At 38.3% G+C, this 20,859-nt stretch overlaps 1 protein-coding gene across 6 annotated transcripts in view; it reads left to right on the top strand.

Annotated features, from left to right (window-relative positions):
* The window catches only part of MLIP (muscular LMNA interacting protein), a 121,947-nt gene that overhangs the window by 81,507 nt on the left and 19,581 nt on the right, over positions 1-20,859 (top strand). For all 6 annotated transcript variants that reach the window (XM_082758036.1, XM_082758033.1, XM_082758034.1 and 3 more), the window contains 2 exons: positions 1,990-2,034; positions 7,203-7,328. In XM_082758036.1, the coding sequence (XP_082614162.1) occupies positions 1,990-2,034; positions 7,203-7,328 (171 nt within the window). The remainder of the gene's footprint in view (positions 1-1,989; positions 2,035-7,202; positions 7,329-20,859) is intronic.

Raw genomic sequence — 20,859 nt, 5'->3', positions numbered from 1 at the left:
TTGAGAGTGTCCAGTGAAGGGCAACAAAGCTGGTGAAGGGCCTGGAACACAAGGCTTGTGAGGAGCGGCTGAGGGAACTGTGGTTGTTTAGTCTGGAGAAAAAGAGGCTCAGCAGAGACTTTATTGCTCTCTACAGCTACCTCAAAAGAGGCAAAAGAAGTTGTAGCAATGTAGAGGGTAGATCTCTTCTCCCAATCAACAAGAAATAGGACAAGAGGAAATTACCTCAAGTTGCGCCAGGGGAGGTTTAGGTTCGATATTAGGAAAAATTTCTTCACTGAAAGAGTTGTGATGCACTGGAATATGCTGCCCAGGGAAAGCGATTGAGTCACCATCCCTGACGGTATTCAAAAGATGTGTAGATGTGGTGCTTAGGGACGTGGTTTAGTGGTAGACTTGGCACTACGTGGTTAATGGTTGGACTCAAAGATCTTAGAGGTCTTTTACAACCTAAATAAATCTATGATTCTATGATATTTACTCTTAATTTGTACCACTGGAAATGACATTTAATTCCAGAGTCTTGTATTTGTAGCTTGTTCTGCAATGCTTTGCTATTTTTTTTGTTCACAGTGAAATTGGTTATCACACTTGGTTAACAACATGAAAGAGTGATCCTAGTATGTAAGCAGCCACTAGAGCTAACACTAGTTTACTCTGTCCTTAACAGAAGATGTATTTCATATAGATCTAATATTAAATCACAGCTGTCCTTGTGTAGGTGTGAAGCTTGCCAACACCAGTGGCTGTATTGAGAAATGTGAGTGCTTTGAGTTCAGAGCGTGGTCCTCTACCGTGACTTTTGGTGACATCATTCTCACCATTGACACAGAACTGGAACCAGCAGGTCCAGGGAGTGATTAAACTTCTATTTAGCACTTCAGAAACCACATCTAGAGTTCTGTGGCCAAATCTCTGCAAGGTCTTTGTCATGGGTAGACAAAGGAAGACCATGTGCTTCCCTCTCCAAAATGTGCTCAGATTGCTTTTCTGCTTTAAACTGTGATATTAGTTGATATAGTTGAGTCCAACTGCAGTGATAGTGATCCTTCCATGGAGGGTCCAGGCTGTAAAAGTACAGTACACATACTACATACTACATACTACGTACTACGTACTACGTACTACATACTACATACTACATACTACAGTACACGTTTTTTCACCCTTGCTTAGGAGCATTCACCTTTTAGAGTTCAAATCAATTTTAATCACTCCTACATTAAGGAAGGGCATACCATCTATACAGAAGCATTCTGTTATCCACTAGAACACCCTACAAAATTTGGAGGAGATGATCAATGCACTACAAATCCTAAATCTTACCATAGTGAAGGCAAATGAGTGTGTGGCACATGGCTATTTCACACACATAAATACTTTGCATTTAGCACATTGAGCTGTGATTTTGAAAACAGGGCTTCTGCTCTTCAGAGTATACTTGGAAAAAATGTGGTTCAGGAAAGTAGGATTGTTCTGCTTTTCATACTGTGAAGTCAGAAGGATGAGAAGATTGAATTGAGATCCCTGTACAACTGGTAGTGTTAATAATATTGGTACTGCAAAGTAATGACAGATTTAGAAAGGTCAGGGTTTACTTTTACCAAAATTAAATCAAGCAAAATATTTTTTGCACTTGGGAAAAAGTATCCCTAAGACTTTAGCAACAGACATTCATACTTGACTATACTTTGAGATAAACTGGTAAGGACAATATTTTAACTTCTCTTAATAATTGCATTTCACTGTGTAACTGTTAAAATCTTCTGTGCCTAAGCATACTGCTCTCTATACATTTTTCCTCCTTTTAGAAAGGCCTCAAAAAAGTGCAAGTAAAATGACAACTTCAAATGCATTACTTTTGTTAAACGTTCAAGAACCATCAACAGTGAAACAGTGAATCATCAACAGTGAAAAAACTTATCTTTCAAGATTTTTCTTCCTATGACTATTTTAGTTAATACTGAATACATTTACATTTTTTTGCAGGCCAACCTTTACAAATCAACACCTATGGTGGCAGAGAGTCAGATGGTATGTATTGCATAACTCTGCTATGCTGTTTATCAACAATTGCATAAGCACAAAATCCAGTCATTATTATTTGCTTGCTTAGTCCTATGAAGGAAGCTAAAGTCAATATCTTCCTACAAAGTTGTATTGCTTCCTACAGAACTTCATTGCTTTCTTCTGTAACAAACACATATCTGTTTTAAGTAAATGTAAATCCTGAAATTATGTAAATCTATGGGCCAAATGACAAACTAGAGAGTCTTGCTGAGTCATGAGATGTATGACAACTATACAACCTACTGCTGTTTGTTGAACACTGTTAATATTCCACTTTTACAATTTTGTTTATATGCAATAACAGTTTGGCATCTATATTTTTCTTACACACTGATATAAATCAAACCTGGTTTAACTTGTTGTCAGCAAGAATAAAATCGTAGAATCACAGAATGGTTTGGGTTGGAAGGGACCTTTAATGTCATCTGGTTCCAAACCCCCTGCCTTGGGCAGGGACACCTCCCACCAGACCAGGTAGATCAAAGCTCCATCCAGCCTGACCTTGAGAGCTTCCAGGGATGGGATATCTACAACTGTTACCCCTTGTCCTATCACTACAATCTCTAATAAAGTGTCCCTTTTCAAATTCAAATAAAGAAAATGAGACTATGCATCAAATGTTCATTTTAGCTCTGATTACATTTTAGTCCTTTTGGAGCCAAACTTTCTGAAGAAGCAGGAGAGAGGTCCTAGAGACTGTCCTAGTGACAGTGGCCACTAATGAATACTTAGGAAAAAAATTAGATGTGAATGAGAGAATTTTCCTATTGTATTTCATTTAAAGGAATTTTAGGGACTTCCTGAAACAATTTCTTCTGCTTAGTAAGCTTTTTTCATGGTCTTTTTCTAGTTACTTGTTGTTGTTATATTTAGGTCTCTACAACATTCTATAGCAAAACTTTATTTTTTAATTATGCATTGTGTGAAATAGTACTTTATTTGTTTTAAAGATAGTGCTTGATGTTCTTGCAATGAAACAGAAAATAATTGTATTTCTGTACTTTCTAAATATTATTTATGATTTTCTAGATGTTAATTTAACTACACTGTCACTTATTTTCCATACAGAAAACTCAAAATTGCTTAATCACTCTGAGAATTATTGATGTTGTCCATCCAGATGATCCTTGATGTACTTTTCCATAACTTTTTCATTTTTTTTTTTCTTTAATTGGAAGACTAAAACCATAAACTGCTCTTGTCTAGCTCTGAACACTGCATTTCCTATTTACACAAAAATGTGATACGTTTCATTGCTGTTATTTCTATTTCTTTCTTAATGACTCCTAGTAATTTATTTAGTTCTTCTTACTCATATCGAGTCATAAGACAATGTTTGCATAGAACTGTATACAATAAATCCAAGATATATTTTCTGAGTAGAAAGAGGTAGTTTCTGAGCTTACTAGTTTATGTGTAAATTTAGGATGTATTTTATTTTTCTTCTATGAATCAATGTTGAATTCAATTAAGTTTCACCTGTCTTTTTATCATTTAGTCATTCAGTGTCATAAGACCTATCTGCAACTCTTTTCACTGCAATTTTGTTTTTACCTCCATGAGTGATTCAGTATTATCAGAAAACATTGTCACCTTACTATCCACTCTTTTCTGGCTGATCTGTATTTATAATTCAAAGCCCAGAACATGTGACAGCTCCCTTATCCAAGGAGCTCCATTTGTGAATTTTCTCCACTGTTAAATTTAAACATTCATTCCAACATATTTCTTGCTATCTTCTAACTGATCCATAGGATATATTCACTTTTACTCCACATTAGTTTCCTTTCCTAAGTGTCTTTTGCTGAAAGAATCCATGGCTGGATTATGCACTAAACATTATGCTCTGTGAAGGGCCTTCATGGAGGATACAATATGACTGATTATGGGTCAGCTCTAGACTGAGAATCTTTCCTCTTACCTCTTGGTGCATTTTGATAACAAGGCCACAGCCATAGGATGGTAGTTCTTCACTACAGTAACAGTAACGTTTTTTTTATTATTATTTATTTTACCATTTTTCAGTGCTGTTGTAGGATGGCCAACACCTTCCTTCACAAAACTAAGCTTTAGCTTGATTCTCAGCAGGGTCAGTTGCAACCCCCCTATAAAAAAAGGAGTTCAAGCTTTTACATATGGAGCAATGATTTTGTCCAGCTTGCCAGGTAACTAATAAAGCATTTCAAATTCTTGTTGCTGTCTGATACCTTCCACTCTTTCAGTTGAGTCAGGCATAAACATATGACTCACTAAGCACTTGAGTGCACAATGATGTTTAGAAAATGCTTCCTTAAAAGCATTTCTACAGTGTGCTTTTGGAAGAGGTTTCCTACATAAGGAGAGTAGCTTATCCTTGATGATTGCAGGTACCTCAATGGGCTTTTAATTGCATGGTTACATGGTACAAAGGAGTGTTAGAAGGCCACAGGTCCTTTCCTGCATAATGATGACTTGGTAACAAATGTTGCTTCCCATTTATTTTTATGTTTACTTTTGCATTGGAAGCCAGGAGTCTTCCAATTTTTGCAAACTCTTCTCAGAAATTTTGGAGGGGAAAAATATCAAATGGAGTTTATGGTGAATACTACAAAGAAATAGTCATAATATTAATGTTCATAAGTTGTTGATAAGACATTCTAATATTATACGATGTTGATAAGACATTTTCTCCAGTTTCATACTAGAGAGGATCTTTAGTACTCCTCTCTTACCTTTGGTTTTGCTCTTTCTAAGAAAGAACTTTGATGGTATGTTGAAATAGATACTAAGGTAGTTGTAAAGAACACTAGATAAAACATGTTCAAGGCTGACAGAGTAAATAGGATGGAAATTAGAGTAGGTTGATAAATAGTGAGGGGGTGAGAAGAAGGGTGAGTATTAGACACGGAATCAGAACTCTGATACAATGGAAAACCTTAAGCCAGAAAAGTGTTCATAGGGTTTGATTGTTTACATCAGAGCCCCAGGCTAGGAAGAAGATAGCAGCTGTGTTTTGAGTTGGGTGTTGAGTTAGTACAATTTCTGTCAAGGAGATCTGATCTCCTGACCATAAAGGATTGTCTAAAAAAAAACAACTAATGTCACCTCATGGCTTATTTTTTGTTTTCAGTCAAATATGTTTCTTTGTATTTGATGAGGCAAGTGAAAGGGCCCCAGCCTGTTGTAAGGAGGGAGGTGACATAGCACAAAATTAAGGGAAGCTTATTTTCTGCCTGGGCCTCACTGTTTCCAGACATTGTGCTCTTCCCTGCCTCTGTCTTCTTCCACTCAGCCCCTAGCACTGCTCTGCATTTCTTTCCCAGGGCAGGGGTACAAGTACAAGATATGGGGACATTCCCTGCCTCTTGCACCTTCTGTCTCCCACGGTCACCCCTCTTGCTCTATTCTTTCTGGATGCCTGCAGATTTTATTTCAAGGTTATCCATACTTGCATGATACACCCAGCAATCTCAGCTGACTCATTTTAAGCTTAGTTTCATAGCTCTGTTCAAAACACTTCAGTTGCATCAGCTTTACATTTTCCACTATATTTTCAGGTTCACTTTTGCTGCTGGGCTTGTGCTAATAACATTCACACCAACACAGCAAGGAAATACCTTCCTCAAGCTCTTCCCAGGCTGCTTTTTCTTCTAGAGTCTTGTTGTGTAGCTCTGGTGAGAAAGCAGTGCTGGACTGTGGCCGGAGCAGATAGCTGATCCAACCAAACACCCAGCTAGCAAAGAAAAAGGTTTCCATCCAGATGGTTGTGCATAAGCCCTACTGCCAGTGTAAGCAAAGAGGCAGGAATGTATGGCTGGGTTGCTTAATGCTGAATAAGGTCATTTTTTTTTCCAACTCCCTTTGTATAAATTGTGATGTGATATGTGTAAGCTCATTTGTCCTATGCCTAAATTGTTCTGTAGGCATCTCTTTTTTTTTTTTTTTTTTTTTTTTTTTCCCCCAGACATAAGTGTATTGCCCTTGAAAGCAGGCAGCAAGGTGTTACTAAATGTACACTTGCTAATCTCATAAATAAATCTATTAGTGAATGAAGCTTCTTCTCTGCATCTTTATATGCTGCTAGGTGCTGAGGCTGGGGGGCTGCGACAATGCCTATGTCTCAGTCCCAGCTGGGCAAGCAGCCTTTCTGAGCTGCAACTACAGAAGGAGCTCAGCAGCAGTCCTGTTATCTACATCAGTAGTGCCAGTCCCTGTTTTCTATGGTGTAGTCATACAGGGAAGAATATAACTGAGTTATTTGGAAGTTTAGATTCAATTACAGAGCCTCACAGTACTTCAGTATGTACCAAATACCAGAGAGAATGCACATTTTTTCTCCTTTTCTTTGCTTACTGAACAAGTTCTATTTTAAAATTATTCCCTAGCCCCTGTTTATGCCATAATCCATCCCGTCAGACTTTAAGAATTCTGTAAATCACAGATATACTAAATTGACAAGTTAATTGTCTTTTTTTCTTTTTTTTTTTTGGTTAGCTGATGGTTAACCAAGAATTCTTTTCTTGACTAAATAATCAGATTTGTCTGAAATGAGGTGTGTAACACATCCATACTGATTAAATTCTCTTAGCTTGTACTTTTCCAAGTGAACTCTTAAAGATACTGTGAAAATGCAGTGTACAATCACTAGTATTTTTCCCCAGAAATAGTTTCCCCTGAAATATTGCTACTTGAGCGTATGTTAACAGCATCACACATTACTTTTCCTTGCTTTGCAGTTACCATTTTGAAGAGCCCAGGTAGGAGTTTGCAGCACGAAAGCAGGTGTGTGGCTGTGCATAAACTGTGACTTGATGAACATATCAAGATGCAGCTGAACAGCCAGCCAAAATAGCCAGCAAAACCTACAGACAATAGTTTGACAGCCCAGTGTCTATTTTTGTGGCAGTGACAAACAGATGTCAGTGATAAGGTTCTGTGCATAAGAGCAGCTCTTGCCATTTTTGTCTGTGGTCTGTATTTAAAGTAGGCCAGGTAGCATGAAACCTGAATAATTCTGGTGATGAAATATGTTATTAATAAAATGTAAAAAAATAATCTAGTCAGTACAGCCTCAGTGGAATTGACTTGTCTAACAAATATTCCATATAATATAAAGTATTTTATTTTATTATTTTTTCTATCACTTTGTCAAGACAAAACCTGGTGTCATTCGTCCTGTGCTGGTGAAAGCAAAGAGTGCACAGCAAAAGGAGGAGCCCTATCAACCCAACCCTTTCAAAAAGTACCTTGAGGAAATCAGTGATCAAGATATTGAGCAGGTAAGTAATTCTCACTCTGAAGGATTTTGTTATCTTAACTGTTTTCTGCAAACCTGATGGAATGGACTTAGATCCTTGTTTCATTCAGGTCTCTTGTTTTTCAAGGTTAATTGTATAGAAAATACAGAGCAGATGCTTCACTGAAAGGTGCCTGGCTCCTGGAGGAGTATCTCCAGGCTGGACAGGGGCATCTAGGCTTTCAACAGGGACATCTTTTTGGTGATCTGAGAAAACATAAGTTGAAGAGGATGCCTTTTAATGATATCCATAGGGAAGGCTATTATTACAAAATAAAGTAGAAAAAAAGTAGAAATTCAGTGCAAGCCTGTAAAGTAGGTGTCTGGATTGGATCCATAAGAATGTGCTTGTTTCATTTGGGGTCTAGACTTGAATCCTCTCCAAACTGAACTGAGGACAGCAAGGACTGAGCAAAGTTCACTCTTTTCTCCCCTAGGGAGACTACTGAGGAGCCCCAATGACTTCCCATATAATTCTTCAATGTGCAGGTCCCCCAGGTCTGTATTCAGGTCTCTCCAGAGCTTTGGGAACTGCACATGAGGGGGTACTAAGGGGCAGCCCTTGGGGCAACAGAAGTGTTTTCTTCTCCCACAACCTCTGCATAAAGCCATAAGATCCCTTTGCAAAAATGCATCTTGAAATTTCCATACTTCTATGAGACATTACCTCTGAGTAATCACAGATAAATGGTTCTGTTGGCCTTTTCTCTTGCACTGGTGTTTGTGTGCATTATTGTGAATTAAACCTTAACACAAATATAATTTGAATGTCTGTGTAGGAGTTTATTATTAAACTATCCAGTATGCTCTGAATTTTCTCTCTGTAAAGTAGTAAAATGAAACAATAGTCTTCTTGCCAGACACAATGTGAATAAAATAATTATTAGTTAAAATTAGTTTTTAGTTAAAAAACTTATTGGATTTTTCTTACTTCTGTGCCTCTCCCGTCACCTTAGAGAGAGAATTCAGCAATGGCAGCCCTCTGTTTCTCATTTTCTTACTGAAATTTTTAAAGATTTTCATTTTAGTTATTTATATTCCTCCTCATAACTGACTTGCTGTAGGACAATCCTGACATTTCTCAGGAGTACTGCAGCATTATAAACAGGGGAAGATTAATCTTTAGCATCAGTGGGTTTCAGCAACATATATGGGTGGAATCAGAATGTTTCCTCTTCTATAAGTTTCTATAGAATGTAGAGTTTCTGTAAAATATAAAATCACACTTCTAACTACAGGTTGTATTTGCAGCCAGAATAAGCAGGAATAAGTGGGAGATAAAACACCCAACATTTAAGGTTCGTTTGTAGTAACAATAAGATTTTTGGTGGCTTTGTGGTAAGAGCTCTTTTGGAGTGCTGAAGATCTTTGTACATAATGCCAAAAATTTTCTAGTTACTCTTTAAATACCAAGTAATGTAAGTAGCAAGGTTTTTAATAACTGCAATAATTAGTTTTTTTTTTTATTTTTTTTTTTATTTTTATTTTAAACCTTGAATCTCATCAACTTATTTTGATTCCAACAATACAAATATCTTATTTACATGTCAAGACCTAAAGGTACAAGTCATAATATTTGCAGAGAAGGAAGTCTCCCCAGATGGGACAAGCCCCCTGACAGCTCACTGCCCTCCAGAGAGGCAAATCTGCCCCTCCAGCTCCCTCCCTGCTCCTGACAGAAACGTTTCCTTCTTCTCAAATCCCTCACTTTGACTGGTCTGTGTCCTGGGAGCTAAATTTAGGTGGACTTGGCAGTGCCAGGTTAATAGTTAGACATGATGATCTTAGAGGTCTTTTCCAACATCAATAATTCTGTGATTCTATGATTCTAAGTCATCATTATAACATGGTAGTAAATTAACACAGCAAAAACAAACAAACAAACAATCAATCAAACAAACCGACAACCCAAACCAAAGAGTGTTTTCTCTTGGCGTGGTTGGTAAGGGGGTTGAGAATTTTTTCTGACTGGTTATATGAACAAGTGAGGTAGCTTGGGAAAGTGTTCTTCCAAGCTCAGGAAGGACAAGGAAGGGTTGGAAACAAGGCCACCACTCTTGGGAGCAGAGAGTGGTCAGTCTGGCTCAGCCATTTCATGGATCTTTACCCACTATTCACTCTTAGGGGATGGACACAGTCTTGAACACTTTTGCTTGTTTTAAATTTTTGCTTTCCATCCACATATGTTAACGAGTCCATGGATTAATGAATGCACCTCAGCTGCTTCAGTTAAATAACAATTAGAAATTTGTCATTTGGGAATAATGTGCCTGAACAGCGAAGGAGGAGAGGTCAGGGTTAGGAAATCATTTCAGTCTTTTTAGGCTGTAAACCTCTTGTTCAGACTCAGAGATTTTCATGCCATTTTTGCTTCTTATAAAAGCAGAAGAAAAAAAAATATAAAACATTTATGATTTGTCTCTGAGCTTTTGAGGTTTGCAGTGAATATTCGCTTCACTTCAGAGATGACAGGTGAGTTTACAGTGAGCTTCTCATGCTGGAACTTACTGAAAGCCTTCTGATACCAAAAGCACGGTGCCATTCCACTGGGGTGAGAGAAAAGGAGAGATGATCAGGAGTTTCTGCTAAAGAACTTTTGGCCTAGGACATCTCAGCAGGCAACTGCTGCAAAAACAATCAGTTCAGATCTCCCTTCATTAGGGCTGGGCACTGATTCTGCAGCCTGCAGTTTCACTGATGAAGGAATGACTCAATCACCAAACTTTGTATCTGTAGACAAAGACAGATCTGGTGTTATTGCCCTACTTGTATGCTTTCCGACATTTGAAGATAATCTTGGAGGCCAATCAATTTCTGTCATTTTGGGAAATGGTTTTTGGACACTAGGTATCCAGGCATGGCTAACCTGATTTGAAAACAGAACTACAAAGTCGCAGGTCTGCAACTTTTCAGAGCTATTGTATATATGGAAAACAATAATATATATATATATGATGTTTTGCAGATCTTGAATTGCTAAGTGTGTATGGTATAAATTACTTAAGGATTGTATTACTGAAGGACTGAGGGTGTGATGCATGATTAAATGTGGTAAATGAATACATGTGGTTGTTCAACTCAAAATTATTTTTTATATTTATATATCAGAGAATCACAGAATCATTCAGGTTGAAAAAGACCTCTAAGACCATCAAGTCCAACCTTTAATCAAGCACTGACAAGTTCACCACTAAACCATGCTACTAAGTTTAACATCTACACATTTCTTGAAGACCTCCAGTGACGGTGACTCAATCACCTTCCTGGGCAGTCTGTTCCAATGCTGCACAAACCCTTTTGGTGAAGAAATTTTTCCTAATATCCAACTTAAACCTCCCCTGGCACAACTTGAAGCCATTTCCCCTCATCTTATCACTTGGGAGAAGAGCCCTATTGCTTGGGAGAAGAGCCCTATCCCCACCTCACTATAACTTCCTTTAAGGCAAATGTAGAGTGTGATATTATCTCCCCTGAGCCTCCTTTTCTCCAGGCTAAACAACTCCAGTTCCCTCAGCCACTCCTTGTAAGACTTGCTCTCTAGACCCTTTACCAGCTTTGTTGCTCTTCTTTGGACATGAAGAAATATAAGTAAATATATATTAAGACATCTTTGTTGTGAAAAAATTACCACTTAGGCCTTTATTCAGATGGATTCATTGACTTAACAGAAACTGATTTTGTTTGTGTGAGAAAAGGTTATACGATTCTAGAGGTGGTCTAATATAATAATACAAGAGTAGCCAAATCTGGGGAAAATACTACAGTGCTGAACATCACAGCATACAGTCGTGATTTCAGCTATTGCCTCTCAGAGTAGGTTTATAGTGCTGATATAAGTTCCTTGTGAGTGGAGAAGAATTTGGTGCCCACAGGAGGATGTTCACAATCTTTCAGTATCTCTAAAGCTCTCCTGATGGCTTCTAGTGACAGGGCTGCAGCACTGCCTGTGAAACTGGGCTCAGTGCCAACACAACTGCTTGAAAATTGCAGTGTTTATCTCCAACCAAAGGTTTGGTAGCTTATGAGGACACCGAACAATGTGTGCTTGCAGCCCAGAAAACCAACCGTATTCTGGGCTGCATCAAATGAAATGTGGCCAGCAGGATGAGAGAGGCGATTGTCCCCCTCTGCTCTTCTCTTGTGAGACACCACCTGGAGTTCTGTGTTCAGCACAACAAAGACATGAGTGTATTGGAGAGAGTCCAGAGGAGGGCCACAAGGATGATCAGAGGGCTGGAGCACCTTTCCTATGAGGACAGGCTGAGGGAGTTGGGGTTGTTCAGCCTGCAGACAGTTCCTTCTATCTGCATTTTCTTTCCTTTTCATTCTAATACCCTTGTTGACACAGGTTAGCTGAGGTTCCAGACAGTATCAGATTTATTAATGTCTCTCTTGTGATTTTTCTTAGACCTCCACAATACTGCCCCTCCCTGCCAGCCTGCCAGTGTGACACTGAGTACAAGTAGCCCTGTGTGTGACATTGGGTTTGAGACAAAACGATGCAGTCAGCTGTAACTGCTGACCTTCAGCTTCACCTCCCTCTGTTGAACAGTTTTTTTGCATGACAGAGAATAGCTTGTTTATTTTTCACTTCATTGATAAAACTTCTCATGTGAAAAAAGGTATTTCCTGTTCAACAAAAATAATAATTTTTGCTTTAGCAGACAGCTGTTTTCATGCAGATAATCCATAGTAACATATATTTCTTTTCATTATTAATCTTCATTTCACATTGCTCTACATATGTTGAATGATATGCAAAGTGATAAAATAATACATAGTTTTACTTTGAATGAACTTTCATGTTAAAAATATTGAAATGATGTGCCATTATTTTTCGAGACCAAGAGACAAAAAGAGATTTCTATGAAGGTAAAGATCATCTGGAAAGGATGTAGAGTTACAGTTCATGGCTAGCTCTTTTTATCTGTATTAGTTATGCTGTATATAGAATGACTCTAGTGAGCCAGTAAAAGTCCTTTTTGTTTTGTTTTGTTTTGTTTTGTTTTGTTGTGCTTTATTTCCTCATATTATCTTATATTGACTATTTATTTTTTTCCTCATAAGGAAAAATATGTAACTAATAGTGTGCTATTCAGTAGATATGTCAAAGTCAAACGCTTGTTATAGACAGAGATTAATATTGCTGTGGTTTCAAGCTGACATAATTAAATTAGTCACATATTTAGGTGCCGTTACTGGAGGTAGTAATTTCCCTACCATGAGAAATTAATCATATTTTCCCTTGTGCCTGGTACATCTCAGTAATGTTTCAGGAATTTTGCAAGTAATCTTAAATTTGTTCAAAAGAGATAAAATATAAAAGAAAAAATATCCCAAAAGTATATATAATTTGTGAGAAGCACCGACATGATGGCTTCAAAAAAGTTTCAATTTAAAACTGGAGAAACTGAATCTTTTTTTTTGTCTGGGAAAACTGGGGGTTTTTGTTACATAGTAATGTGAAAACAGCTCATAATGAATGCTAGACAATTCATATGTTTCTAAATATTAATGAACAATCATGGGCACAGACTCATGTGTCATTAAAAATAAAGCACTTTGGGCAACAGAAGAGCAAGATTGCACTGAAGAGGTGTTAGCTATATTTGTCATGAAGCTGTGAGGCCAGTTTGCCAAACATCATTAACAGAAGTAGAGTCGGTGATGCTGAAGAGGAGCACCAGGAGGCAAGGTCAACGCTGAGTGATGGTTTCCTGGTCACCTCCAACCACTCTCATTGCTGCCAGGCCTCTGATCCATCGTTTGCTCATGCTCACTCTTTTATTTGGGCAATACATTAGCTTCTGCTGGAGCTAATTTTCTTGTCACAAATTTTCTGGATTTGGAGTTTAAAGGCACAATAACAGCACAGTCTGGTGAAGACTCAGCCAGCCAAATGGGTGAGACTTCAGGATGTATTGTGTCGATGACCTTGACAAAACCTAAGCATAAGACTGGTGCCAAAATCTGAGTAACCTTCCTGCATCTATCCCAAACCTTTTAAAAATCAGTTGTTTAAAAGGTTTTTATCTGCTTTACATACAAACAGCACATACATTTTTATTTTTATTTTTTCCAAAACCACTATTGTTGACAGCTTTCAGTAGTGAATGCCGTTGTGTGAGCATCTTCCCCAGATTAACTTTTGAATGCCTGGAAAGGCTTGTTAAAAACTTGTCAAAAAGCCTGAGGTGTTCCTGTTAGTATATAGATAATACAAGCATTCTTTTGCATCTTTTGTATTTGTTTTCAGGCTGGTTTTACTACCAAAACATGCTCTCAGAAAACGTCCCCAGAGCATGTCCATTGTATTTTAACACAAGATCCTTCTGGGCTTTCCTTTTCTGTCACCTTAACATTAACTGAACTGAAGGAGGGCGATGTGCTGGGCCCCATTATAAACATAACAGCTTTAATGGGATATCTGCAGCAGTTTTACTTCTCTGTGTGTGTGTCTGTAGGTATTGGTTGGCATGGACATGCCAATAAAAGTGCTTAGTGTCGAGCCATTTTATTGGCATGAAGGTACTTTATCTTTTCAAGTTAATTATCAAGCCATAAGAAATGTAAATAGGGTCTAAGCACTTTGCTTTCTGTCCAAAGCTTTTTTTTTTTTTTTTTTTTTTTTTTTTTTTTTTTTTTATCCTCTATAGGAGACTGTTCTCCTACACCCTCTGTATCCTACTAAAATGATCCCTCCAAATAAGTCCCCTTTGCATCCTCTGTGGGTCTCCCTTGCTGGCTGTTTAAACCCTGGACCTTTCAGCCACTTGTCCTCCATCATGTGTGATATTCATGAGAATCCTTATAGCCCTTACTGTCACAACTCTTTGTACAATAAGGTGAGCGTCAAGTGTGGTGTGACTCAAGAGTATTGTCAGCCTTTTATGCCTTTAAATCTAGGCAAAATCTAGCTGGGTGATTAGGATTCAGTGCCAGTGGGTGGTCTGGGAGATGCTTGTCAGAAGAGCCCATGTCTCCAGTCCCTGGAGATAGTACTGCTTTTCCTTCCCTCAATGAACTTCTGCTGGGGTTTACTTCCTCCAGACCAGCTAGGACAGGGCTCCTCCACTCTTCATTTATGATGTTTCTCTGAAGGAGATATAATCTGTCATCCCTCATGCTCGAGTCCTTTAACATTTACCCATACCAAAGTAATGATCTGTATTCTTGGGGACTGAGGGAAGGGAGACTAACTTGAGAGAAATATGAACTTTTTCCAGTAGCTTTTTCTATCATTCTGACAAGCAGTTGTCTCTTGCCAGCACAACAGGAATCACACCCTTGCTGACATTTCCATCTTCTCTGAAACAGCAATGAAGGAATTAGACAAAATGTCATGAGACCAAGGTGTGTGGGTGACAGGGCTACCTAATAAGCTTTACAAGGCCAAATACTGGGCCCTAAATCTTAACTGAGGTATTTTCAAAGAGCTGTTGGAATGAAGTCCTTATAATATCCCAAGAAAGCCCCAGCCTACTGTCAGAAAAGCTTCAGATATGGAAGCCCAAAGAAGACATGATGTTTGGACCACTCAGATACATCTTGTCTATATCCTATTTTTCCAGCAGAGAATATGGCTGCAAACACTCAGTCCTCCATTCTGGCAGAGATAATTTCACTCTGAAATGTATGGTGCACTTTATTTGGAGTACAAGAGTTTAAAACACAGGCATTAAGTGTTGTTTCTTTAGGTTACACCAAGGTTTCCTCAGCAGGGGAACACAAAGGTTAAATCCACATGACTAGTTTAAGGCCCACTTGGGGATGAGACAGCTATGGAGAGAAGTAGCATCTCCACAGAAAACACGTGCTGGTCAGTAGTTAGAATCTGAAGGAAGCACCTGAAAATGTCTTTCTATCCCCATTAATTATAAACAGAATTTGGTTTAATAGACAACATAAAGAATGTCCCATGTTATCCCCTACTGCCCTGTGGGACTAATAGTAAAATTTACCATTTCACTCATGTATTGGGATGGACACAAAATAACAATAGTAATTAAAAAAAACAACACCCTTCCATTCTGTCTTTGAGTCATCTTGGGAAAACCACCTTTTCACATCTGCTAGGCTGGGTTTTGTTCTCTATTTTAATTTTTACGAAGCTGGGCTGACATGTTTATTTAGGCAGTAGTGATTTTATCATCAAGTATTTTTCAATAACTGTCCTGGTGCATTGCAGGCCATTTACATGAACAAACAAACAGTTCTTGAGACTGCTGAAGCCAATTTTTATAATGAAGATGGGTGTTAGCTGTTGATAATGAAAACACTGCTAGAAACTCAGTGTTTTAGATTTATATAGGAAGGTGAATAAATCAGGGAGTTGTCTGAAGACTACGAAGATTGTTTTTTTTTTTTTTTTTTTTTTTTTTTTGTTGTTAATTTCAAGTTAGTAGTTTTATCAAACAGGGATATTCTTGCTGAATAATTTATTAAATATGGACATTTTTGCTGTTTCTGAGTTCTCATAGCACTGTGCACCCCAAAACTCTTCCTTTGAATGCAGAGGTCATAGCTCAGCCTGTATATTTGCGTTCTACCCATACAGGGATCATTACAAGGCCTATTCATCTGCAAGTTTTATCTCAACTAACTTTTGTCATTCCAAGCAACCTTTGTGAGATTTTCAAATTGATAAATGTAGGCACTCCACTTTGATGTTAACAGGTTCTTCCTGTACAATATAAATCCAAGAGTTACATCATCTCTTTGATTTCTCCCATTCTTCATACATCATAAACTGTCTCCCATACTTGGATCATTTCTGAGTGTTAGCAGAGGTATATCACAGAATTTTTCTGTAAGCTTCGTATATCTGTAAAGAGCTCTTATTTTATTTTATATTAGTAAATATATTTATATATTCTCATTTTCATGTTGGACTTGGGCTCTCTTTAAGTCTGAAACTTTCCAGGGTTGAGCATCATCATCCAATCATCCATAGCCTATAATTCACTGAGTGCTATATTCTATTAAAGAAAAGCTCAGGTGTTCCTTTAATTTAACTTGTTTTTTTTTTGTTTTGTTTTTTTTTGTTTTTTTTTGTAGCAGTGACATTTTGAATGGTTATGTTATTGTTGGCAAGTTAACTGGGAGTTCTGTGTTTTAGATGAGGCCCTAACACTGACTTGCTCTGAGGATTCATGCAAAAAAGTTCACATATTTGGGCTTCTGATTAACTTCCAATCATCATCCGTCTTATGTAAGTGAATTAGGTTCCTAGCTTTTAGATTTAGTGAAAACCCATGGGAACCTATAAAATTAACCATTATTAGTGAAAATAAAATATGCTAGTAAATAGCTTCAGCATTGCATTTCTAAATTAATGTCACCCTCCAAGTGGGTGTGGCCCAATGGTTTAGGAAACAGAATAATCATATTTTAATATTGGACTTGTTTAATAGAAACAGATTTGTATTTACACAAGCAGGAACTATTCACCATTTAAAAATATTTTTAATGGTTCTGTTTTGGTCTACAGCATTAATGTTCCTTGGTGATCAAAGGAAGTTTGATTTTGGTGTTATTCACATGACTGATTTTTAACATGGGTCAATATATGTAGATAAAAAACATGCAGTGACCCTGTCTACTGTACCACACAAAGGTTTGAGCTATCCATTAAAAAAAAAAAAAAAAAAAAAGTTTAGTTTGTTACAAATAGAAATAGAAATAGTAATAATAATAGAAATACAAATAGTAATAGAAAACTTAGCACAGTAGACAGCGTATCAGCTATTGAAACTTAAACTTATTAGACCTGTTATGTAAAAGGCATAAATATTTAAGAAATTTATTTTTATTCTCTACTAAACCTGGACTGTCGTATCTGCAGATTTCTTAGGGTCCCCCCTTTCCAGTCATCATCCTTTGGGTTAAGGGATAATATGAGCCATGACTTGCCATGACTTGGACTCCATGATCCTTGTGGGTCACATCCAACTCAGCATATTCTGTGATTGTATGATACTCCAGCCATCCAGTAAAAACATGCTCCGTGTCCAGATGTATATACACATTAGTCTAATTTCTGTATGTAAACATAATTAAAGTTTTATCTCAATGAACCATCCAAGAGTACTAAGAAGGCAGTTGTATTGCTAGCAATGTGTTGTATTTTGCTCCATCTTCCACTAGAGGGCAAAGTTCACTGCAATGAATTCTTTCGTACATTTAAAATATGTTGTAAATATACTATTGACAATGGATAGGATGTGAGGGTGAGTAGACTTGATAATTTCCATCTGCACTTTCACTTGAAAATTACCTTATACAAATATTTGCTCAGATTTTTTTTATTTTTTATTTTTTTTTATTAAAAGAACAAACAACAAACTAAACTAAACTAAACAGCAACAACAAAACAGAATGATAACCTTCTGCTACTTGTATGAGGGAGGGTAGATATGGTGAGCTCCTATAATCGGTATCATTTCATTTGTTGTCTCAGGGTGTAAAATAATAGCAGCTGACTATCTGAAATGCTGTACTGAAAGGGTACTGTGCTGTTGTTCAGACAGATTATACCCAGCACCGAGCTCTTTTTGTTTGAAGACCCACCATGTACCTGCATCTTTATAGCTGATGAAATTACACAGATGAAGCTGAAAGATAGCTCTGACAGGATTTCTACACTCCTTGGTCTTGAAAAGTGACAGCTTTGACACGGTTACCACTGGACATACTACTATGATGGACTGTGGGTGACTGTGTCTTTTTCTCTTACTTAAAAGACCAATTAAAGCAAACAGGAGTCCTGTTATGGTATCTTCTGGAATAAAATAGTTACATGAGTTGATCTTTATATATATATGATATATATATATAAGTTCCTTTTCTCTTTCATTGGAATAAAATAGCTCTGAAAGGTGCATGAGACTGCAACTCTTGTAGTGACAGAGAGCCTGAGCCGTTTAGACCCATGATTTCAAAATTTGATTCCTCTGGCAGTCCCTAAGCCTTTAACAGAGGACTGTGTTGGGTGGAAGAAATCAGGACAGCATGTGGCTTGATGAACATGAGCTTCCATTTTCCAGGTGTCAATTCCCATTGTTGATCCTTTGAAGGGGATCAGCCCCAGTCCCTTCTCCTGCAGGCTCTACCTGAGCCATCTACTCTGTTAAGAGAAAAGAGATGTTTGTTTCTTTTCTAGCCATCAGGTCAGCTGTAGAAGCTCAGAAGAACATGAAGGCACTACTGCCATAAATATCTGTCAGGGCGGAGAGCCCAGGGCAGAGATTTTGGGTGCTGGTAGTCATTTTGAAGTAGAAGGCAATGAACTGGAGAGCAGCCTAGAAGAGAGGGATCTGGGGGTCGTGGTAGACAGCAAGTTGAATATGAGCCAGCAATGTGCCCTGGCAGCCAGGAGGGCCAATCGTATCCTGGGGTGCATCAAGCACGGCATCGCTAGTAGGTCAAGGGAGGTGATTGTCCCGCTCTACTCTGCGCTGGTGCGGCCTCACCTCGAGTACTGTGTGCAGTTCTGGGCACCACAGTATAAAAAGGACATGAAACTGTTGGAAAGTGTCCAGAGGAGGGCTACAAAGATGGTGAAAGGCCTGGAGGGGAAGACGTACGAGGAACGGCTGAGGTCACTGGGCCTGTTCAGCCTGGAGAAGAGGAGGCTGAGGGGAGACCTCATCACAGTCTACAACTTCCTCGTAAGGGGGTGTCGAGAGGCAGGAGACCTTTTCTCCATTAACACTAGTGACAGGACCCGCGGGAACGGGGTTAAGCTGAGGCAGGGGAAATTTAGGCTGGACGTCAGGAGGGGGTTCTTCACAGAGAGGGTGGTTGCACACTGGAACAGGCTCCCCAGGGAAGTGGTCACTGCACCGAGCCTGTCTGAATTTAAGAAGAGATTGGACTGTGAACTTAGGCACATGGTCTGAACTTTTGGATAGACCTGTGCGGTGTCAAGAGTTGGACTTGATGATCCTTAAGGGTCCCTTCCAACTCAGGATATTCTATAATTCTATGATAACTGTCCTAGTGAAAAGGCAGGGATGGGGATGGGGTCTGTGGTATGCAGCTCTCATAATGAAAGACTGCCTCTTTGTACCTCTTGACTTTCAAACTCCCTTTTCTGTTTCTGTCAGCAAGGGATGAGTATACAGTTCATGTATGTCTCTCCAAAAGTCTCCCCGTTGTTTAAATGTTGTTTAGCAACACTGTCTTGAAAATGGGTTGGAAGGAAAATGTTTTTTAAAGAGGCATGGGAAATGTTAAAAAATGGCCATTTTTGTACCTTATCAGACGCATGAGAAGAGGTCACAGGACCAGTCTTGCAGAGGACTAATTTTCTTTAATATATGAGTCTGGGCTCAAGACAATTTCATTGCTTTTCCTGGGCCTAAATGGAGTTTTATTGAAATCACTGAGTATTGTCATGTTGGAAGGGTCAGCCTTCCATAATCATTTTCAGGTCTTCAGGCTCACATGTAAGCAGAATATTTAAAAGGATTTTTTTTTTTTTTTTTTTTTAATGAAATCAGTGGTGTTTACTTCACCATCCAATCTCCTACTCACTGGAGTTTGTATTTGATTAATAGTTGCATCGTGGGAATTGACATTCTGTGAATGCAGCAGCCTTTCAGGGTTGCCATGGAAAAGCACTTTTCTCCCAGACATCATCCCAGCTGCTTTTATTTCCAGAAGTGAATTTCTTTCTCTATTTTGAACTTTGATATTTAAATGCTGAATTTCCACATCTGTACTTGTGTTAAGTATGTTGTGGTTGATCATCCTTCTACTATCTGTGCTGAGAACAATTGCTTTAGTATAGGAAAAGAAAATCAGAAGCAAACAAGCTAGTTAATTATTGCTCTGCTACAAACTGGACCTCCTAGCTGGGAAAGTATTAATGTTTTATATTGCTGTCTCTCCTTTGTATATTCTTTTATTGCATTCCTTGGGCTTAGTGAGCCATTTTAATCATATCATGCTTAGGTGACATTTCTATTACTTTGGACTTAGTTTGATAATGTCTCCAGAAAATGCCTCTGGAGTTCTTGCTCAGCACATCTTCAAAGAAAAGCATTTAAACTAAAGCACTTTAGAAGTATCTTAACTTGGTAATCAATTGCTTTCTTTGAAGCCATCAGATTAGCAACAGAACAGGGAGGTAGTTTAGGCTCAACAGGAGCCACAGCGGCATGCACTTAATGTGGAGATGTCTTAGTCTCTGGAAAGAGTTCTGCTATCCACTCCCCACTCCTGCAGAGACGGCTCTTCCAAAGGGGAAAAAAAAAAATCAATTTCTGCATCACTCCTTTTGGCCAGGGCAGTGAGGTAATTTTGAAAGCCTGTCTGTCTTTATTTCCACTAGGGGAAGCTGTTAACGGTAGAAGCCTGGTATTTCTTTGGTGTAAGTCTGTTGATTTAGAAAACACACATGAAAAAACACTGTTTTCATGAACACAGTAGGATCAAACCCCAGCAGGCCCTGTCCATACTTAGAAATCAAAATTTGCACAGGGAATGCTGTGCCTAGAAGTGTACAGACT

This window comes from Aythya marila (genome assembly GCF_965140915.1).
Source record: "Aythya marila genome assembly, chromosome: 3".
Lineage (NCBI taxonomy): Eukaryota > Metazoa > Chordata > Aves > Anseriformes > Anatidae > Aythya > Aythya marila.
The sequence above is the reverse complement of the archived record's forward strand: the minus strand, read 5'-3'. Positions and strand labels throughout refer to the sequence as shown.